Here is a 23,524-nt window from a genome sequence, read left to right as displayed (position 1 = left end):
GTGTGCCACGATCCGACCTATGTTTTAAAAAATCTTCTTGGCGTGGAGTTAAGGGGATGTCATCAAGACTAGAAGTAGGGCCCAGCAGATATCACAGTGAGCAAACTGGCCGGGTGGGACCTGGGGCCAACCAGAAATGGCAGGCGCTGTCTGAGGGAGCCGCCTGGTGGCTCAGCCACCAGTCGGCCCAGGTAGAGGTGTGGGCCCACGATGTGAGTTCTTGGTGGAGAGGCAAGAACGCAGTCTCTGGAACCAGCCAGTGGTCTGTTCCCTCCCTAGGCACACAAAGCACACTGACTTCTAGGCACCAGGCACCAGGTTTGGATTCTGGTTCCACCACAGAGTTGGGTGACCTGATCAAGTCCCTCAGTGCTCAGAGGCCAGGCTTCCTGGTCTGTCAGTGGGGAGAGACAGCATTGCTGAGAGGATTAAAGGACAGATAGGGTGCGAAGCACACTCATTAAAGGGTGCTCCAAGCTCCCCCCTCCCTGTGCCACAGGCTGACTCAACCCCAGGCCTGGTCATTTAACCCACTGCCCCTCCTTCCCTGTATCACATGCTTCCCTCCTGACTAGCTTCAGGGAGAGGGCTATTGCTCACCTCCTCCTGGGCCCAGGGTCACACCCCCTGGGGTGGGGGACAGGGCCTCATCGACCCCATCCCAGGCCTGCATTGTTGTTACCCGCTCTACTCTGCCCTGCCCTGCCCACCCATCAGCCTGCCCTGGTCAGAGGCTCCCTCCAGATCTACCCTGCTCCTGAATCACTCTGGGAATTTAGCCCTGGCTCTTTTCTCTCCCTCCCTCCCTCTGTTGCAGCAGTGGAAAGGCTGCGGCCTGGTGGTCCTGCACCACCCTTGGGCTTAACTCCAGGCTCCTCCGAGGCTTCCAGACCGCACGTGGTCCAGCTCTCGCTCACCCCTGCACGCTCATCTCCCTTCTCCTCTCCACCCTGCTCCAGCCCCCTGACCTCCTGTCAGTTCCCTGCCCCTGCCCATCTCTTTCCCAGCTCAGGTTCTGAAGTACTACTTCCTAGCTGTCTGACCTTGGACAAAACTCTTTCCCCACTCTGCACCTATTTTCTCAGCAATAAAATGGGTTGGCTGTCCCCAGCTGAGGGTCAGGAAGAAGGGCAGCCCTTAACCCTTTATCTGGCCCAGAGTGGGCATGGACGGCTACAGTTTTTCATTTCACCAAGGCCATCGCATGCAGATGGTCCCCCTTTGTCCCAGCCACATTACTGTTGAGGACTCGAACAGCATGTTCCCTTCTCTTCTGTCTCCCTGCAGGACACTTTCGTGGAACTCTACGGGAACAATGCAGCAGCCGAGAGCCGGAAGGGCCAGGAGCGCTTCAACCGCTGGCTCCTGACGGGCATGACTGTGGCTGGCGTGGTTCTGCTGGGCTCACTCTTCAGTCGGAAATGACCAGACACTGACCACCCACTCACCCGCCCACCGCCATCCTGCCCTCACCACAGCCCTCCGTCCAGCCACCGTCGCCACCAGGAGAACCACTACATGCAGCCCATGGCCACCCACACATCACAGGGTTGGGCCTAGACCTGGTCCCCTCATTTAGTTTTCTAGAATTTACCATGCTTCTGTGAAAGCCGCCTTCCCTGACACCACCTCAGTTCTCCCGGCCTCAAAACCCACAAAATTTCCCCAGAATCTGCCCCGTAGAAGCTGACAGGTTTGGGGGGATTGTGACTGGGGGCTGCAGTGCCCTGCCTGATTGGTGGAACCCCCTGCCCCCTTAGCCTCACTGAGGATGCTTTCCTGCCAGGGAGCTGGAAAATTTTCTGACCCTTTTCCCCAGAAAGAGAGACTAGATTGCCTTCATTTTGATGTTTGTGGCCTCAGAATTGATCATTTCCTGTCTCTCCCTCCTCCTGGACCTGGGCTCCCCTTCCATTTATCCCCACCCTCCAAGAGCCGCTTAGGGGCCACTTCTGACTAATTAGGGATTCAGGCTGCTTGGGATAAAGAAACAAAGACCAGGACCCCCTCCCCACCTCTGGCCTGGCCAAAGTCCCTACCCTCAATCCCAGTGTCCTCTAGAGGCCTCTGGCTAGAGGCCAGCCCCACCTGGGATGGGGGAGCTGTAGCTGCAGGAAGCACCCCATGCCAAAGCTCGGGTGGCCCTTGCAGTTGAGCACCACCCCAGTTCCCTTCCCCTTCCCTGGCTCCCATGAGCACGACTGAGGGACCGACTGGGCCCAAGATAGATGCCCCAGAGCTGTTTATGGCCTCAGCTGCCTCGCTTCCTGCAAGGAGATCGTCCTGTGGCACCTTTGCCTTGGGCTGCTGCCCATGGGGTTCAGGGGCCTCCGCCCAGAGGTGAGGGGGAGCCACAGGGAACAGCTGTGGGAGCCCTGGGGTCTTCCCTACCTCAGGCAGGAAGGGCAGGAGAGAGAGCCTTGTGCGTGGGGTGGAGGTAGGGCTGGCTGGAGGGGCCAGTCCTGCCTGGCCTGAACGATTTGTGCCCCACCCCCGTTCAGCCTGGGCAGCCGGGCTGCCAAGGTCAGGGTGGCCTGGCCAGGAGCTCTTCAGGCCTCCCTCTCTCCTCTGCTCCACCCATGGCCTGTCTCATCCCTGGGGGTCCTGGCCTGGCTCTGGCCACCCCGGGCTCTCTGCTGTACATATTTGAGACTAATTTTTATTCCTTGTGAAGATGATATACTATTTTTGTTAAGCGTGTCTGTATTTATGTGTGAGGAGCTGCTAGCTTGCTGTGCGTGTGCACGTGGCGAGCTGGGGCCCGGAGACTGAACGGCTTGCTGCTCCCTCCCCTGCCCTGGTCCGGGGAAGCCAGCCAGGGGTCCTGGCTCCTGGGGGGCACCTGTCCCTCCCCCAACCCCCACCCGACACTTGTTCCAGCTCTTTGAAATAGTCTGTGTGAAAGTGAAAGTGCAGTTCAGTAATAAACTGTGTTCACTTAGTGAACAAAGGGCCTGGGCTCTTGTGTGCTCTGGGACAGGGAATGAGGGGATGCTTGGCTGGCAGAGGGGCTGCAGGAGAGCTGGGTACCGGTGCTGGCTCTGCTGCTCTCCGGGGAGGACCTTGGACAAGTCCCTTCCTCCCTCTGGGCCTGAATTTCTCCACCTGTACACTGGGTTTTTATTGAGCACCTGCTGTGTGCTGGGCTTTGGGGCTGTGTATTAACAGGACAGACACAGTCCCAGCCCTCAGGAGCTGACATTCTAGTGGGAGAAACAGTCAAATGGCCACTTGGCAAGTGTTTACTGAGCCCTGCTCTGTGCAGGCACAGTCCTAGGCACTGGGGATCCTGCAGGGAACAAAGCCCTTGCCTTTATGGAGCTTCCATTCTGGTCAGGCAGACAGCCAGACGAATACAAGGGTGGCTGGCTGTTGCAGGGCAAAAGTGGAAACAGGATGACCCTGAGGAAGCATGGCAAGACATGAAGGACGTAGTGGGGAAGGAGGTAAGAAGGAGTCAGGCTTGAGATAACATTTTAAAGATAATCCCACAAGATCAGCTGATGTATTGGAGAGAGCTCTAGGAAGAAAGAGGAACCAAGGGTGCTTTTGAGGTTTTGAAATAATGATATTATTATAATCACAAAATGAAGCACACATCTGAGGCCAGTGCAACACAAGAGGCTCATAGTGAGTGCTCTAACAGCATTTAATACGGAACCTGAGCCTGTCTGGGAGTCAGGGAGGGCTCCCTGGAGGAAGTGATATCAGAGCCAGGGCCTGAAGGATCTATAAGAGCTATCCAAAAGAAGCAGGGAGGCAATAAGAGTGGTCCTGGTGAAGAAGAAGCAAATGCACAGGATGAGCAAGCGTTTTCTCGGGGTTGAAGAAAAGTTGGTGTGTCTGGGGGCTCCTGGGTCAATATGATGCCAGACAGGTGGGATGAGGGGACATACTTGGTCCTGAGGGCAGTGAGAGCCAGAGAGAGGTTGTCAGGGAGTGCTACACCACTTAGAGCCCCCACAGCACCCTCTGGCTGCTATGTGAAGAAGGTTCTGGAGGGGGAGCGGAGTGGAGAAGCCATGGCTTGGCTAACGCTCCAGTTCTGAGAGTGGACAGGCCAGGGGTGTATCCTGGGTCGCCATTCCTGGTCTTTGGGCAAGTTACCTAGCCTCTCTATGCCCTAGCTTTCCCATCTATGAAATGGGTAGGATAGCACTACCTATCTCAAGCGATTGTGGTTAAAATTGAATAAGATAACCTAACGAAGACTGGAAGTTGAGGGGGGAGGCATCGATGACCCCGCCATCAAGCGGACCCCCAAAAGGAAGAAGGAGGTGCTCCACACGGAGCTCCACGTGGCTGTAGCCGGAGGTCGGGGAAGGGCCTGGGAAAGGGAGCAGGACCAGAGGCGGGCGCTCCGGCCAGGGGGCGGGCCTGGAGGCGGGGGACCTGCCTCGGGTGCCCCTCCCTGCCCGCTTCCAGGAGCGAGCTTGACTGCCCCCTGGTGGCCGGGGGCTGCCAGCTGAAAGCCGCTCTCACCCCAGATGCCCTTGCGCGTGCCCACGACCTCTGTCTCCCGCCTGACCAGCTTTCCGTGGCGTCCTCCATCCTCTGTCCTGCTCACCAGAAGGACGTCTACACTACCACCCCTTGGGTACCGGATTCACAGCTTGCCACGGCTCTCTCAGGGCTCAAGGTCACCATTCTCCAAAGCCTCCAGGCTCCCGCCACCTCTAGGCCCACGACGCTGGCCCCCATCCCTTACCCTAGCCACTCAAGTCCCCTCCCCAGCTTCTTGAGATCCTTCCAGAAACGTCTTTTCACATAATACATAAATATAAATATATTCTGATCCTTTTCTTTTTTCAAAAATGGTAACAGATACACTGTGCCTTGCTTTTCCCACCTAAATATTGTATCTTACAGAAGTTTCCATGTTCATACACGAATCTCCCACTGTTGTGCAGCTTCAACAGTTAACTCATGGCAGACTCATTCTTTTTTCTAGCCATGTAATATTCCACATTTTTTTTTAACCAGACTTTGAACTCAGTGATTCCAACCTTAAACATGCCATGGCACACACATAAAATATTGGAAATGCACACTGAGGAAAAGCTGGAAGTGGTTTTGGACTGTCTGTATGGGTTCTGGGGAAAAATTCATTCCATTTCTATATATTTTTATGATGAGAGATGAAATACAACGTATTTCATCGGATATGAAGAATTAAGTTTGATTAATATATCTAAATACACTATTTAAATTTTTTTCCTTGAGACACTTGATCTTGTTCCTATGAACACAACTTTTTTATATGAGATTTTATGATCAAAATGGTTTACACAGTTCCTGATCAAAGTTTATTAACAATGATCTCTTCAAATTCTTGGTAGTCAACATTGACAAGACTTTGTAACCTCAAGTAGGTGACAAAAGAAAATGTTAAGCCATTCCAGAACTTAGAGTTGAAATTATATTTTAATGTTTTAATAGTTTTTCCCTTTCTTTAATTGACAAATACAGTGTTGTAATCAAGTGGATTTTGAATCCAAATGAACTTTTTCATTTTGGGTATTTTAAAACTGTGAGTTCCAGAACACAGGAAATGACCTAGAGCTTTCAAACTCTTTTTTTTTTTTTTTTGAGAAAATTATATAACTGTTATTAAAACGGAGCAAGGCTGTATAGCGCAAAGGAAGAGAGGGAAGGCAGGAAGGCAAGGAAAGGAAAGCGCATTCTAGGCCAATTCACTTATGAACATGCAAGCCAAAGTTCTAAGTATAATATTAACAAATGGAATCTAACAACATATAAAAAGAATAATAGTTCATGACCTAGTAGGGTTTATTCCAGGTAAACAAGATTGACTCAATATAGGAAATGTTTCGATGTAATTCATTGTACCGAAACATTCACAAAGAAAATCCTTACGGTATTTCAGTAGATGTTAAAATAGTATTTTGTAAAATTCGCACCTATTTATGATTTTTAAAAAATCTTTTAGCAAGCCAAGGGTTTAAAGTTAGCTTTCACCCTTCTGAATTCCATAAAAGTTTAAGATAATGATTGTGTGCATTGCTTGTGCAATTTTTAAAAATTAACAAGTTTTTCAGGAAAATCAACTTATATCATGATCAAATTCATTACATAATATCCAGCTCTCCATTTTTCTATCTCCACCATCACAGCCTTTGTCGTGAGGTAAAAAAAAAAACAAAAAAACAAGAACTTTTTCTTAATATACAGACAATAATAGAAACGAACATATATGATCCCTACAAATTTGTCCTCTTTGATGTTTAATAAATATCCATGCACTAATGTTAGAATTCAGGGCATATGGAGTATTAATTCCTTCCTAAATTATTATCCCATTTCAGTAGGTTCACACATGGATAATTAGCTTGAATAATTTCATGATAAAGAACCTTGCGAATTCTTATGACTTTAAATGGTCTTACTACAGAATTTTAACAAGTCAGTCTTAAAGTTTGAGGAAGTCAATCTTAAAACACTAAGGTACCGAGAATAGGGACATAAAGAAAACGGTCTTCTAAGAATAAAATTTTAAAATATATAACATAATGTAGTGGCCTGGCCTGCTACATTTGTCTTACATGTTTTATATGGTTTGTAAATTTGTTACTGAGTGGGAAATGACCAGTGCCCGCATCAGCTTGGCTTAAGTTGCACTGGTGTGAAAAATACTCCCCCCAAACCCCAACCCCCTACACCCCACCAAGCAAAACAAAACAATTGTGTCCTGTCCAATTGCACTGTAAAAACAATAACAATAAACAAAAACAATGATAAGGCCCTTATTTGCAAACTATTTATGTGCTGGGACATCCCGCAGCAGCTAGTTGGCCATCCCTTTTAGGAACATCAATCTCTCCTAGGCTTCGTGCCAAGCTCCCTGGGCACCTGGAAAGCAAACTCCTCCAGTGGCTCCATGGACTTTGTGGAGGGTCCTTGTGGAGGGTGGGTGGCCCTCCTAGATGGGTGGCCACATGCTGTGCAGGTGATCACTGCAGTTAGGTGTCCAGGAAGGAAGAGCCCAAATTTGGCCATACTCAGCTCATCCTGGTGGGACAGTGGGGGCCGCAGGAAAGACAGGCTGTGTAGTGGTTAGTAGCTGGACTCTGAAACCAGACTTCCAGGGCTAGCTGGGTGCCTTGGGACAAGTGACTTAACCTCTCTGTGCCTGAGTTTCTTCACCTGTAGAATGGGAATGATAATTATACCTACCTGATGGGTGGTTATGCAGATTTAATGCTAATTTTATGCTTGTAAAGGGCTTAAGAAGGGTTTCTGGCACCATAAATATTATACAAACTTCATCAGTCTATGCTGTCAGACCACCCACCCCTCACCACCAGTGCTCTGGGGACCCCTGAGGTGGCTAGTCTGGGGGCTAATTCTAACCTTATTATGGATACCCCCCAAACGCAAAGCCTAAAATAAGGATTCAGGTATAAGTAGTTTAAAAGGTGATCCCAGGGTAGTGGGGACAGTGAGTCAGGGAAGGACAGGAAGTCAACAGAGGATGCAATGATGAGTAACCTGCCAACTCAGACAATGGGGCTCCTTCCCAGGGGATCCTTGAAAGACCCGTGGAACATTCTAGGGGAAAGAACACGAGGTATTTATACACTAACTCCCATCCCTCATCAGCTGAGGGCTGCTTCTAGGTCATTTCTCCTCAGTATTTGGCACTTCCTTCCTGCCAAGCATAAACCTATGGTCAAGGAGGCACAGGCACCTGTTTCTTGAGTGAGAACTGTCCACCCAAGCTGCACCTGACCTTCGAGGGTGTTCTGAAGGCACATGGCGGGGGTACCATCACATCTACCACAACTTATGAAACTTAGTAGCATATCAGTTGGGAAATTCTGCTTGAGGGAGGAACAATTGGTAGTTAGCCACTTTCGTTAATCCAAACAATACGCAATAAACAACCTCACTGATCCATCATTTTGCACACGCATGTGTGTATCCACAGGATATTCGTAGAAGTAGAATTGCTGGGCCATTTGTCATTTGGAAGGGGACACCCAAAACCGGAATCCTGTGAAATTGCCTGTCTCCTGCACACTTGCCAACATCCATGTTAACACTCTTTGACCTCTGACAATCTGGCTGAGGAAAAAATAGGATCCCATGCTTTAAAATTTCATTTTCAAACCTCTAATTGAGGTTGGCATCTTTCAATAAGTTGAAAGCTGTCTGTACCCCTAATAAGTTAATGAATCTACACAATGACCAACGAAGGCTGCCAATGGCACACAAGGACAGTGAGGCAGCACGTGCCTCCTGGCAAAAGAACACCCATGAAATACTCTTGCCAAAAGGTCAAATCTGCATCTCACCAAAGCCTCTAAATGTGACCATCATTGATGGAAAATGCAGGGGACAGAGGGACACAATAAATGATACATGGGAATGCAATCAGCAAAATGCAGACTGGGGGAAGCTCCTCAGGACAGAGGACCCCCCTCTGTACTTCCATGTCTGGGAAGGTGGGGCAGAGGAGCTTTCCCCTATTTCTCCTGCTAAAGTAAAACTAAAATCCCTGGACATTGTATATGCAACAAGCATAAGAAAACTCTGAAAGGTAAAGAGAAGGCAGGCTGCGCGGGGACCTCAGGACCTGAGGAACAACACGATGGTGAGTTCCCTAGTTTTTCTCTCTGCCTCAGAGACCCCAGCCTACCCAAAAAAGCCAATGGGCACAGAAAAGAAAAAACAGCCCCGACCAAAGCCGGCTCTCTCTATTCAAAGGATTAGGAAAGGATCATCCTAGCAGGACAGAAAAGTTTTAGACAATAACAGCTCTACTCCAGCCAAATACCACTAAAAAAACTATGAAGACTATGGCCAGCCACATCAGCGAAGGCTGAGTGGGGAGCCTAGGCTTCCACCCTGATTCAAGGTGCCCTGACCCCACTCCCACCAATGTGGGGTGTTGTGAGATAAGGCCAAGGGAGCCAGGACTTTCATCTCTGCTGGCCAGTTAATGAGCCCTCTCCTGCTACGCCTTCTCCCCACAATGTCAGTGGAGACCACATTGGGAGCCTGGAATTCCACCCCTACCTGGCAATAATGAAAGTGGGCAAAGAGACATAAAGAAAGGTAAGCTTTCTACACTTCACTCAAATGGGGAAAATGATAACATCAGTAGACTGTGGCAAATTATGTATATGTAATGTAATACCCACAGCAACCACTAAAAAAGCTGTACAGACATACTTGAAAACACTATAGATAAATTAAAATGGAATTCTAAAAAACAATCTTCAAATAACCCATAGGAAGGCAGAAAAAAGAAAACAGGGAAATAAATAACAAAGAGAACACACAGAAAGAAAATTAGGAGATATGTCTTAACGTATCAATAATTATATTAAGTGCAATGGTCTAAATATACCAATTAAAAGACAGATATTGTCGGAGTAAATTTACAAAACAACTATACGTTGTCTATAAGAAATCCTTTTAAAATATATAGGCAGGGACTTCCCTGGTGGTGCAGTGGTTAAAAATCTCCCTGCCAATGCAGGGGACATGGGTTCGAGCCCTAGTCTGGGAAGATCCCGCATGCTGTGGAGCAACTAAACCCGTGTGCCACAACTACTGAGCCTGTGCTCTAGAGTCCGCATGCCACAACTACTGAAGCCTGCCCAGAGCCCATGCTCCACAACAAAAGAAGCCACTACAATGAGAAGCCCGTGCACCGCAATGAAGAGTAACCGCTCGCCACAACTAGAGAAAACCCGCATGCAGCAATGAAGACCACAGCCAAAAATAAAGAAAATTAATCCTAAAAATAGATAGATAGATAGATAGATATAGATAGATAGATAGATAGATATAGGCAGGCTGAAAGAAAAAGGATAAAAAAATATATCATTCAATCAACAATCAAAGGACAGCAGCGAAACTGATGGAACTAAAAAGAGAAAGAGACAAATCACAATTAATACCCTTCTTGCAACAAGTGATAGTATAACTAGACAGAAAATGACCAAAAATATAAAGAGTTCAACAACACCATCAACCATCAGGATTCAATTGACATTTATAGAACACTTAACACATTCTTTCCAAGTGCCCATTAAATATATACCAAGATAGACCATAGTGTGGGCCATACAAAAACCTCAATAAGTTTAAAAGAATTGAAATCATACAAAGTGTGTTCTCTGACCACAGTGGAATCAAACTAGAAGTCAGTAACAGAAAGATAACATGAAAATGTCCACACACTTGGAAACTAAACAATATAATTCTAAATAACTCATTGGTCAAAGAGGAAGTCTCAAGGGAAATAAAAAAATACATTGAACTAAATGAAATGAAAATACAAGATATTAAAATTTGTGGGACAGAGTTAAAACAGTGCCAAGCGGGAAATTTGGCAATAAGTGTGTACATCACAAAAGAGAAAAATTCTCAACTCATTAATCTAAGTTCTCACCTCAAGATGTAGAAAAAGAAGAGCAAAGTAAATTCAAAGCAAACAGAAAGAAGGAAATAATAAAGATAAAAGCAGAAATCAGTGAAATTTGAAGAAATAACTCTGATAAAGACAACTACATAGGTAATATAAAAGGAGTATTAATGTATTTTTAGTTTGTAACTCTATTTCCTACATGATTTAAAACACAAATGAATAAAAAATTAGAAACCTATGTTATCAGGGCACACAATGTATAAAGATACAATTTTTGACAAATATAAAGGGAGAGGTACAGAGCTGTATAGGAGAAATTTTTATGTTATTGAAGCTAAGCTGGTAACAATTCAAACTAGATAGTTATAAATTTAAGATGTTAATTGTAATTAACAGTAACCATTAAGAAAATATCTTAAAAATATACACAAAAGGAAATGAGAAGAAATAGAGGACTTTGGGACCTCCCTGGTGGTCCAGTGGTTAAGACTCTGCGCTCCCAATGCAGGGGGCCCGGGTTCAATCCCTGGTCAGGGAACCATGCCACAACTAAGAGCCTGCATGCCACAACTGAAAAGATCCCACGCGCCACAACAAAGATCCCACATGCTGCAACTAAGACCCAGCACAGCCAAATAAATAAATATTTAAAAAAAAGAAAGAAAAGAAACAGAGGACTTAAGCAAACTACAAACCAATTAGACTTAACAAACATCTATAGGACGCTTTACCAGCAACAGCAGAATACACATTCTTCAGTGCATATGAAATTTTCTCCAGGATAGACTATACGTTAGATCGCAAAACAAGTCTCTATAAATTTAAAAGATTGAAATAATATAATGCATCTTCTCTGACCACATGAAATAAAACTAGAAATCATAACAGAAGGAAAATTGGAAAATATACAAATACATGGAAATTAAACAACACACTGTTAAATAACCAATTAGTCAAAGAAGAAATCACAAAGGAAATTAGAAAATACTCAGAGAGAGATGAAACATAACACACCAAAACTGATGGGATGCAGTAAAATCAGTGCTCATAGGGAAATTTATAGCAATAAATGCAACTTTGATGAATGGACCAATTTCTTGAAAAGTACAACCTACTGCAACTTACCCAAAATGAAATAGATAATTTGATGGCCTTTTAAAAACTAAGATAATTGAATTTGCAATATAAAAATTACCCCACCCCACCCCCAAATCTCCAGGCCCAGGTGATTTCACTGGAGAATTCTACCAAATGGTTAAAGAAAAAGTAACACTATTTCTAGATAATATTTTCCAGAAAATAGAGGGAAGGGAATTACCCTGATACCAAAACCAGACAAAGATTCAGATGACCACCTGCAATCTAGATTTAAGGTTGATCCTCATTCCAAGAAAATTCAAATAAATAAAAATGTTTGAGACAATCAGGGAAATCTGCATACTGAATGGATATTTGATATTAAGGAAATATTAAGATTTTTTCTGTCTAGTCATAGTATTTTGGTTATGTATATTAAAACAGTCCTTATTGACATACTGAAATATTTATGAATGAAATGATATAATGCCTGGGATTTATTAAAATAATTCAGGGGCAGGGGTGGGAAAATGAGGACCATGAGCAGATAATTGTGGACTCCCGGGAGACACATGGAGGTTTATTAAACTAGTCTTTTTTGTATGTTTGAACTTTTCCTTAAGAACTGTTTAGGGCATTTCTATTCTTTTTCTGTAATCTCCCTGGTCATGACTTTTGTTTACTTTCTACTGCATTCTTGTTTTTTTCTTGCTGATTTGTTAGGTGGGTTTAAAAAAACCTTTTTTTAAAGGAAATCAGCCCTTTATCTGTCATACAGATAAACACTTTTTAGTTCCTCATTTGTCTCTTGAGTTTCTTTCTCATTTTTTCAGAAAATTTCAATATTACAGGATAATTTGACCCAAATGTTTTGACCTCGTATATGTGTTTACCCCAAGACTATTTTGACTATGAGTTTTGAATTCAATTATTTTTATCAGAATTACACTAATCCAATACATCAAGAAAGAGTTTTCTTGGTCAAGCTGAATGAAACAAATGTAATTCCTCCATCAGTTATTTTATGACCAAAGTTAAATTCTTTCTAATGTTTCCCACTTTAAATTTAATTTTACGAAATTATTTTTTCATGAAAATCACTTAGTTTCAGGGGGTAAATGCCATCATGAAGATTTAATTCTTCTCTCAGTCATTTTTAGTCTATATCTGATTTCACCAGTTTCCTGCCATTGTGCGTTGTCTACTATGTCCATTATTTTTAATTGGTCCAATTTTTTCAGGTCACATTTGATTATCTAAATGTCAAAATTTTATTGCCTGTTTGAATTTTAGTCAATATCTAATTTAACATGTCAGTTTTCATTTCTGTCAACTTGATTTTGTTTTGGTTATTTCTATACATTTGTGGTAGTTTTTTTGTTTTTTTGGTATTTTTTGCGGTACGCAGGCCTCTCACTGTTGTGGCCTCTCCTGTTGTGGAGCACAGGCTCTGGACGCACAGGCTCACGGGCCCAGCCGCTCTGCGGCATGTGGGATCTTCCCAGACTGGGGCACGAACCCGTGTCCCCTGCATCGGCAAGCAGACTCTCAACCACTGCGCCACCAGGGAAGCCCAGTTTGTATTATTTGCTCACAGTTCTGCCTTCCCTCCTCACGCTCTCCACATACCCTCTCCTGGAGGACATTTCTCTACTCATCAATGTTGAACTTGACTGTGGATGGCAGTCTATATTTTCCAAAGATGACCACACTGTATTTCCCATCTCACATTCATCTCTCAACATTTAAAAAAATTTTTATTGAAGTATAATTGACTTACAATGTGGTGTTAATTTCTGCTGTACAGCAGTGACTCAGTTTTATATATATATATATGTTCTTTTTCATATTCTTTTCCATTCTGGTTTATCACAGGATATTGAATATAGTTCCCTGTGCTGTACAGTAGGACCTTGTTGTTTCATTCATCTCACATCTTACATTGACTTTGATGTCTTCCCATCAAGTAAGGGAGGTCTCTGTTCTCTCCTTCTTGAACCTGAGTGAATCTCTGTGAGAGCCTTGAGCAACAGGGTTCAGAAGTGATGTGTCTTCTGCGGCTGGATCATAAAAATACAATACACTTCCCCCTTGCTCTCTTGGAACCCACCCACCATGCTTTGAGGGAGCCCAAACTAGCCCGCACAGAGAGAACACCTGGGGAATACCACACAGAGGTGTTCTGGTTGACGGCTCCAACTGAGGTCCCAGCTGACAGCCAATGTTAACCACCAGATGTGTAAGTGAAAACACCTCCAGAAGATTCTGGCCACAGCCTTGAGCGTTTCCAGCTGGCAGCCCAGACAGTCTAGAGCAGAGGCAAGCAGTTCCCAGTGTGCCCTGCCTAAATTCCTCAACTACAGAATCAGTGAACATAAGGAAATGGCTGTTTCATGCCTTTAAGTTTTAAGGGGGGTTGTAATGTAGCAGTTGTAACCAGAGCACCACAGGACTTGCTTTGACTGGTGGAACGAGGTGCTGGTTCTGTGTGTGGTTCTGAGCCTGGGCTTTCAGAGCATCATGGGTCCCCACTGTCTCTCTGTCCCCTCAGGAGTCTCTGACTTCTGTCATGACAAAAACATGTGCCTGCTGGTCCCAGAAAAAGGAGATACATGAATAACCCTGAACCCAACTGTTATGGGCTGAATTGTGTCTCCTGCAAATTCCTATGTTGAAGTCCTAACCCCTAATACCTCAGAATGTGACAGCACTTGGAGATAGGGCCTTTAAAAAGGTGATAAACTTAAATGAGGTCATCAGGGAAGGCCCTAACCTGATCTGCCTGGTGTCCTTATAAGAAGAGGAAATCTGGACACACATGGAGACACCAGGGATACAAACACAGAGGAGTGACCACATGAGGACACAGTGAGAAGGAGGCCATCTGCAAGCCAAGGAGTGAGGCATCAGAAGAAACCAATCCTACCAATACTTCAATCTTGGACTTCTAACTTCCAGAACTGTGAGAAAATACATTTCTGTTGTTTAAGCCACCCAGTCTGTGGTATTTGGTTATGGCTACCCTAGGAAGCCAAAATACCAACCCAGAGCCTGGAACTAAAGCTGGCGGATCCCAGCAGAGCCTCAGCCAACCCACAAGCCCATGAAAGATAGAAATAAATGCTCAAAGTTACAAGCCACCAAGTTTTGGGGTTGTTTGTTACACAGCATTATTGTAGGTGAAAAAATGACTAGTACAACATCAAATTTTCCCCAGGCCAATTTTGACAATTTTCTTTATTACCCACAACATAATTCCTTAGCAATTTATTAATCTAAACAAAGTTTATCACCTGCATAGTTCAACATTTTCAGTTATGTCGAAACTGCTCCTGCTGCTAGCAAAGCATCAGGGCCTGGGTCAAAATAATGGGGTCAAAACATACTATCAAACATTTCTATAGCTCTTATCCCCCTTAGCCTCTGAGTGGCCATGTTCATGCCAGTCCTGCCCACAGGCCAGGAGACCCGAATGCCAGGGCTCCTTTCTGCTCCATCTCTGCATCCCCAGCATCTTTCATGCTAAGGCAGTGAAATGGATCCCTCAGGCCAGAGAGAAACTTGCACCAAGGCAGCTGTCTTTCTCAAATAAAAATTAAATGGATGTTCAAGGCTTCCCATCCTCTGGCCCCCACATACTCCCTCAGCTCCATCTTTCCCTGCTTTTCCCCAGACTTGTGTCTTCAGTAGAGGCAGCAGAGACTCCAAGGCCCTGTATGAGTCTCCCACTTCCCTGTCTCCCCTTGTTCATCTCTTCCTTCTCCTCTGACAACCCACTGGCTTCCTTTATTTCCTCTTTCATGCCATGGTCCTCACTACCACAGGGCCTTTGCACATGCTTTTCTTTCCCTAAAATGCTGTTCCACCACCCCTTTCATCTAGTTTACACCCAGTCATCCTTCATATTGTAACCAAGCAGGACCCTATGAGGCCTTCCCTGAATAGATCCCCACCCATGTCCTCCACCTGCTTTTTGTCTGTAGAAAAACTTTAGTCAAAGTTTTAAAGAATAAAGTTAATCAGAGAAGTGAGAAAATGCAGAAAGAAAGGGAAACAGTCAAGCAAGACAAAATAATAATACTTTAGCCATTAAACAAAGTCAAGGACATTTAGTTCTTCCTCGAGGACAATAGATAACATTCTGAGCCATGTCCTTTGAGCTGTTTTGCAGATACTGAAACCCCCACCAGGTGGGAGAAGTTAACTGTAGGCTTCCCGCAAGCATGTAGACCCCAGTCCACTTGGAACCAGGAGGCTGATGATGCTGACTCCTGATTACCTCTCCACCAACCAGTCAGAACAATGTCCACGAGCTGATCACACCCTGCTCCTTGAATACTATAAGACTCCTCACTACCCCCTCCAGGGCAGGACACACATTCTTGAGGGCATTAGCCCACTGGGGCCCCCTTTGCCTGGCAAAGCAATAGAGCTATTTCTTTCTACTTCACTCAAAATTCTGTCTCTGAGGTTTAATCTGGCACCAGTGTACAGAGGATGAATTTCGGCAACAATATCTCAAATATGAAGACACTTCTTCAGGGAAGCCCACCCTGACTTCTCTAGATTAGGTCAGTCCATGTATCTCCCCTTCTTAGCACTCATCTGTTCTATAATGTATTAGGGTGACCATTACAGACTTTCAGATTCATGAGGACTGGAAATCACGACACTGGAATGAGGTCTCATTCACTCTGTCCCCAGAGTCTGGTACATAGTCGATACACAATAAATATTTGTTGACTGAATGAACATTGTCCCAATTGCTCGGCTGAATCCCTCCACAGGCATCCAGGGTCTCCTTGGAGGTGTGCCGCTCAGAGGTCTCTTCAAGAGGACCTTCTATGAAGAGGAGAGGTGTATGACCACCTCCAGCTGCTGCACTTTCAGAGCTGCTGCAGTGTTCATGCCAAGGCCACAGCCCCCCTAGGAAACCAAGGACTACAGAGGACTGAGCACAGTGGGCCTCTAGGGATGGGTCAATTTTGCCCAACACAGGACTCATCTAATGGGCTTTTTTTGCTCTAAGGCTCCCCATTGGCCTGGCCAAGACTTTCTCAAAGATGCTGTGCCAGTTATCAATGTATTGCCCTTCCAGCCCAAATTGACCCCTCAGTGCCTGCTCTAAGATAATGAGCAGGACTCTGGGCACCGTCCCCTTTACAGTGAGATGCTAAACTTCTCCAGTAGAGGGAGCTGGAGGAGACATGCCAAGAGGAAAGGAGGCTTCTCTTCTTGGTTCTGGGGTATGTGTGTGTGTATTCCTATATAATCTGCTTTCTGCCCCAAGACCAACCCTCTCCCACAACACACACCTTCCTACTATTCTCCAAGTCATTCTACTCCAGTCACTGTGGCCTCCTTGATGTTCCACATCCCACAAACTGACAAACTAAAATCCTGTCTCAGGATCTTTGCACTTGCTGTTTTGTCTTCTCATATGCCACCTCTTCTAAGAGGCTTCACCTACCACCCCCAAACCCCTTTTAGCTCTGTCCCTTTATCCTGCTCTGTTTTGTTCCTTCATAGCCTGATTACTGTGTAACATACTGTATATTATACTTACTTATTCCTTTTTCTGTCTCCCCCCCTACACACACACACACACACACACACGTAAAAAAACACCTCCTCCTTGAGGCCAGACACTTTGTGTGTCTTGTTCACTGCTGCATCCTCAGCCCCTAGATTAGTACGTGGCACACAGCAGATACTCAGTAAGTATTTGTTAGTTGACTGAATATAGGAGTGTCCTTACCTTTGCTCAAGCCATTCCCTCCACCTGGAATGCCTTCCCTCTCCTTCCTGCCTTTCCTAATCCCACCTATCATTTAAGGCTCAACCCCAACCTCTACTCCTCCAGGAAGCCCTCCCTGATAAGTGGGGCCCTGGAAAGTGGCTTACTGCCTCTCACTTACTGTCCTGCCCAATTTTAGGTATAATGTAGGCTTTATGGCAGGTAGAGGCTGCGGCGGAGACTAAAGGCAGATGAGAGCAGGCCAGCTTTATTGGGGTTAAGTAGCGGGGAGGGGCCTCCATAGGCTCCGGGCCGGGGCAGGGCTGCAGCGCGAGCAGCTGGGATGCCACGTCACTTCTTCCACTCCTTCCTCTCATAGTCCCACCGGGAGGCCAGGCCTTGCACAGGGTTGCCCTTCATGTCCAGGATGCGCTGGAGCTGCTGGGCCTTCCACTCATCCATCAGGGTGATGGGTTTCTTAGGGAACACTGCAGGGAAGGAACCGGGTAGGGACAGGGTCGTGCAGGACCCTGCCAGGCCCACCCCCTCCCGCTGAGTCAGGGTCTCCAGGCACAAGGTCAGGGCGCCCTGCATGAGGACCCCTTGCCACCCTGTCCATCCCCCACCAGGCTCCCCACTAAAGCTGCACTCTGGGGACCTCTGAGTTATGATCCCCGCTCTGCCTTAGACTTGGTGTGGGAACTGGGCCAAGGTCCTTCCCCTTTCTGAGCCTCAGTTTCCTCACCTACTATGTGACCCAAGGGTAAGAGGAGCACTGGTTTGAAGTCTTTCTGGGTCCAAATCCCAGCTCCACCACTCCCTTGCTGTGTGACCTTGAACAAGTCACTTCATCTCTGAGCCCCAGTTTCCTTACCTGTCAAAAACAGGTCCTGTCCACTAGGGTTGTGGGGATTGAATGTGTTGGTATTTATAATGCAATTGGCAGAATGAGGGAAGATATGAAAACCCCTAATACATGATAGCTACTATAACTATAATTGCTGAGTTTGCTCCCACTTATTGGGAAGGGTCCAGGATGAGATAGTTTCTTCTGCTTCCTGAAGGGGTTGGGAGTGGGAGGTAGGACAGGGGTGTTCACTTTAAAGCGATGGGGACCCAAAGGGTAAACTCACGGAGGCATTTTAGGTGCCTTGATGTGTGGACCAAGAAAGGCCTGGGGGCCAGAGCTCCCAGCCCTGCTCACATCCTACTTCCTGGTCCATCTGCCCCTGAGGCCATGTTAACCTGCCTGACCTTTGTCCCTGGCACTTTCTTTTTTTTTTTTTTTTGCAGTTCGCAGGCCTCTCACTGATGTGGCCTCTTCCGTTGCGGGGCACAGGCTCTGGACGCACAGGCTCAGCGGCCATGGCTCACGGGCCCAGCCACTTCGCGGCATGTGGGATCTTCCCGGACCGGGGCACGAACTCATGTCCTCTGCATCAGCAGGCGGACTCAACCACTGCGCCACCAGGGAAGCCACCGTGGTACTTTCTATTCCAGTGGGTGTGAAAGAAGGGAAGGATCTTTATGGGTACCAACTAGTACCAAACATTGGGCTAGAATAGAATTTTTCCCAAAGGTTCTCTCATTTCATCCTCATGCAAGGTAGAAATTCCCATCACACTTTTACAGAAGAAGAAACAAAGTGAGGCCCCTGGAGGTGAAGTCAATTGAGGCAGAGACTGCCACCTCATCCCCAACATCCTCCCCTCTACTTCCAGAGCAGTGCTTCTCAAACCTGAGTGCGCATCAGAATCACCCAGAGGGATATTAAAACATAGATTTCTGGGCTCCAGCCTCAGAGTGTCTGACTCAGTAGATCCAGAGTGGGGCTGAGAATTTGCATTTCTAACAAGTTCCCAAGTGAAGCTGTTGGTCCAGAGACCTCACTTTGAGAATCACTCTTCTGTAGTAATAAATGGTCAGTTGGGTACATGACCACTCAGCTAAAGACTATATTTCCCAGCTTCCCTTGTGGCTATGCATGGTCATATGATCACTTCTAACCAATAGGATGTGAGCAGAAGTGGTGGTGCAACTTCTGGACCTTAGAGAGAGTGTGTCCTCCCTTTCCCTCTTGTTGGCTAGAATGTAGGCTTTATGGCTGGAGCTGGAGCAGCCATTTTGTATGTCAAGAAGGAAGCTGCATGTTAAGGATGGCAGAGCAACAAGACAAAAGGAGTCTGATATTGTGGAATCCCCATACTCCCCCTGGCCTTTTTTGTGAGAGAGGAAAAAGACTTCTATCTTGTTTAAGCTTGTACATTGGAGACTCTTTGTTACAGTAGCCAAAACAGTATACTGAAAAGTTCATGGTTAATAACAGTAATCAGTAACAACATCATTCATAACTATGTGCCAGGCACTAGGCAACAGTTTTCTAATTAAATCCTCACAAGAACCCTGAGATGTGGGCACTATTATTCTCATTTTACAGATGAGAGAATTGAGGCCCAGAGAGGTAGAGTCCCTACATTCCAACCCAGGCAGCCGTGCTCAGCCCTTCCCCATACACCTCTTTGGGGGACTTTTCAAAACTCTTCTGATGAGTGCCAGCATAGTTCCCTTATCAAAGCTTGGCTGATGGCTGTGGCCACAAGGGAATGGCCGAGGGCTGCGGCCAGGTGAGACGCTGCCACTCACCATAGACCCGCTGCCACCAAATCAGCAGACCTGTGAATCCAAAGAAGAAGAAGACACAGCCCATCACTGTCTTCCACTCATTGGAGCGACGGTTCATCTCTGTGAAGGTCTCATGGAACTGGAGCCGGTACACTGGAGGCAGGTGAGGGGTGGGGGAAGAGGGGCCTCAGGTGCATCCATTCCAAGGGCCCTGGGCCAACTCTTGGCCTCAGGGACCTCCAGCCTCCCCCTCCCTGCAGCAGATGCTGTCCATTCAGCAAATTCTTATTGAGCATCTAGGATGTGCAAAGCATGGCCAGGAGCTGATGGTAAAGCTGGCTCCCAGGGGCACTTCTGGTGGGCAGCACTTGGGGTCACACATCCCTCCTGCTTCCCAGGGCCAGGCCCCTGCTCTCCCACCCACCTCACCTGCCTCTTTCTGCTCCATCTCCCCACACCACTCAGTGACGCCCAGGACCCTCCACGCTCTCCAGCTCCTATATCCTTCCCCATGCTGTTCCTACTACCTGGCAGCCCCTCCTCCTCACCAGCCAAAGCCAACTGGAACAACCCTCCTCTGGAAGGCCCACCAGGATTCCACCTTTCTCTCTCCTTTGGGTTCTCACAGCCCCCTGAACACACCTCACCCAGCCGCATATCCTGTATTACAGCTATCTGGGTTTGTGTTGGTTCCCCCACAGGACTGGGAGCACCCTGAGGGCAGGAACCCTCAGGGGGATTCACTTCTGTGTCCCCAGCATCGCCTAGCATCAGGCTGTGCACAAACAGTTCAATGAATGAACAAAGGAATGAATTTCACCCCTCAGGTATGCATTCGAGTCTTTGGGTGGTTCTGGCTGTCTTGGCTGGGGGTTCTCCCTGCCCACTGCTCCGTGACAGGCCAGGCCCTTCTTTGCAAAGTCGCCCCCAGCCCCACCCTGAGACCTACGGGCCACCTTCTCAGCGTGGCTCAGCTGCGTCCAGCTGCCCTTCTCCTTCTCCTTCAGGGCCTGCTGCTCTGCGTTGAGCTCCGTGCAGAAGGGCTCTTCGGGCATGGGGTAGGAGCGCTGGGCATGGTAGTTGGTGTAGGGGGGCATCTTCGCCTTGCCGTGGGCTGCGGGCACAGGGGGGAACTGAGTTCAGGCTGCCCCTGGGACGTCCTGGAACTAACCGTAATATTAACAAAGAGGGTGGCACGTATTGAGCACTTACTGTGTGCCAGGAGCCATGCTAAGGCCTTCGGGCGAGTTGACTCATTGGCTCGGCATCACTCTGAGACCTGTGATATTGTTCTCTTTATCTTACAGAGGAAGAAACTGAGTAGCTAAGGGACTTGCCGAAATTCACAGAGCAAAAGGGAGCCAGGCCAGGGCTGCAATTCAGCCCCTCTGGCTTCAAATCCTGTGTCCTCTGGGAAGATCTGGGGTGAGGAGGGCACATCAGGTAAAGGCAATGGGTAGGGAAAGGTTCAGTGTGATGAACCTGAGATGGCAGATGGGAGACTGCCCTACAAACTGTAAAGCACTATCCCCATGCTTTTTGCTTTTTTTTTTTGGTGGTACGCGGGCCTCTCACTGTTGCGGCCTCTCCCGTTGCAGAGCACAGGCTCCGGACGCGCAGGCTCAGCGGCCATGGCTCATGGGCCCAACCGCTCCACGGCATGTATTATCCTCCCAAACCGGGGCACAAAGCCGTGTCCCCTGCATCGACAGGCGGACTCTCAACCACTGTGCCACCAGGGAGGCCCCACCTATGCTTTTTTTTTTTTTTTTTTAGAAGATGTTGGGGGTAGTTTATTAATTAATTAATTTATTTATTTTTGCTGTGTTGGGTCTTTGTTTCTGTGCGAGGGCTTTCTCTAGTTGTGGCAAGCGGGGGCCGCTCTTCATCGCGGTGCGCGGGCCTCTCACTATATCCCTATGCTTTTAATGAGTGGTCAAGGGCACAGCTTTGGAGTTGTGGAACCCCAGTTCCACCCCGGCCCAGCTCTGACAAGCCCCTTTTACCTCACTGTGTTCAATGTCCTCATCTGGAAAGTGGGGAGAGTAAAAGATCCTACCTCACACTGTTGTGGAAGCTTCAAGATAATGCACTCAAAAGGCTTAGCACAGTGCCTGGCACACAGTAGATGCTCCATAAATTACACTGATAGACAGAGGTTGGTTTTACCTCTGGCTTCCATTCTTGGAAGCTCTCCCTGATGGCTAAGCCCTCAAGGGCTCCATGTGAGTGTCCAGAACAAGACTGGGTGCTAGAAGGGTCTCAGTAAAGCTTCTTCTGTTTATTGTCACCAGAGATGCCCTCAAGGAGGGCATTGGTACCACCTTGCCCAAATAGCATGGGAACTGCTTTGGGCAAAGAGTCCTGGCTCTGGACCTGTTTGTTTATCTGAGAAATGGAGATAACAGCATAGCATCCACTTCATGTGGCTGCTGTGAAGTCTAAATATGTTAATCTCTGCAAAAAGTTTATCACAGCTCAGGGTACATAGTAAGGGTTCAATAAATGTTATCTGCTTTTATTCTCCAGAGGGTCAGGAAGGCCCTTCTATCTGGCTGAAGTCTCTCCTACTTCAGGCCTCTTTCTTCTGACCAGCATGGACACAAGGGTCTGGAAAGGTGGTCCAAAGTTCTATCAGCACCCTCAGCCTCAGGACACAAAGGCCTTAGGGGCCTGAGATATGGGGGTCAGACCCTGAGAACGCTTGGGAGGAGGGGACGGCTGTCTCTATTTCCTGGAAGAATGTGGCCCCGGACCAAGGGGTAGGATCATGGGAAATGGTTTGGGGCAGGCCCAGGGCAGCATGAAAGGGACCAGGGGCAGCCTGCAGACAGGACACTTGCCCCTGGCCTTGCAGTTAGGCAAGGGTCAGGGCGGGGTGGGTGTCCAGGTCTTACCAGTGCCTCCTGGGCTGTGGATCCCTCGCATTCCAAGTCCTCCTTTCCTCAGCACCAAGCTCCAGGCAGCTCTAAAGGACATCTTGCGGGGGGGGGGGGGGGTGTGGTGTGGTGTGGTGTGGATGAGTCCTGCCCTCTGCCCTCTGCCCTTCCCCTCAGGATCCAGACAGAGGAACAGCTTTTTCACAGGTGTAGTGGCTGGGGGACTGGTCCCCAGGATTTCAAGGTCACCTCCTGCCCCTTCTAATTTTGTATGATATACCTATGGGGGTTGATGGGCATCCTAGACATTTGGAGCCCCCTCCTGGGACCTCAGTTTACCATCTGAGAAGTGGGAGGAGGCCTAACTCTTAAGGCAGGACCTGAACAGTTTGGGTCTGGGAGCCTGGGTTCTGGTTCCAGCCCCAGCTCACAGTGGCTAGGTTGGGAAACCTCTCTCAGCTGTTTGTCCTCTAGAGGAAACAGGGTGGGAGTCCAGGTAGGGAGGGAGCAGGTCCTGGGCTAACTCTCCTCGCTACAGGGCCATCTGCCAAGGTCTCCTGCAGATGGTTTGGCCCCCACCCCTTCCCCCATAATTGGCTGCCTACGTGCCTGGAAAGCCTGCTCTGCTGGACCTGGTGGGAGAGGGAGACAGGCGAGCCCAACCCCCCATCCCCAGGGAAATCTCAGGGTCTGGCATCCCAGGGGGGCGAGGAGAGGACTTAGAGGAGGACAAGGACCAAACTGGGGCAGAGGGAGGAAGAGAGGCACACATGTGGGGAGAAGAAGGGGGTATCCCACTTCTGGAAATGG

The 23,524-nt window shown here is 47.5% G+C and overlaps 2 protein-coding genes across 3 annotated transcripts in view; one reads left to right on the top strand and one right to left on the bottom strand.

Annotated features, from left to right (window-relative positions):
- Window positions 1-1,425, top strand: part of BCL2L1 (BCL2 like 1) — a gene marked incomplete at both ends in the record, with an annotated part of 48,327 nt that extends 46,902 nt beyond the window's left edge. For both annotated transcript variants that reach the window (XM_079718690.1, XM_079718689.1), the window contains one exon: window positions 1,288-1,425. In XM_079718690.1, coding sequence (XP_079574816.1) covers window positions 1,288-1,425 — 138 coding nt within the window. The remainder of the gene's footprint in view (window positions 1-1,287) is intronic.
- A 16,139-nt stretch (window positions 1,426-17,564) lies between these two features.
- On the bottom strand, window positions 17,565-22,814 carry COX4I2 (cytochrome c oxidase subunit 4I2; the record flags this gene model as incomplete). Its single annotated transcript, XM_079720079.1, has 4 exons — window positions 17,565-17,701; window positions 19,857-19,988; window positions 20,785-20,949; window positions 22,733-22,814. 4 exons carry the CDS (start codon window positions 22,812-22,814, stop codon window positions 17,565-17,567), a joined length of 516 nt encoding a protein of 171 aa, XP_079576205.1.
- Between the last annotated feature and the right edge of the window lie 710 nt (window positions 22,815-23,524).

Source organism: Hyperoodon ampullatus, assembly GCF_949752795.1.
Source record: "Hyperoodon ampullatus genome assembly, chromosome: 14".
Taxonomy (NCBI): Eukaryota; Metazoa; Chordata; class Mammalia; order Artiodactyla; family Ziphiidae; genus Hyperoodon; species Hyperoodon ampullatus.
The sequence above is the reverse complement of the archived record's forward strand: the minus strand, read 5'-3'. Positions and strand labels throughout refer to the sequence as shown.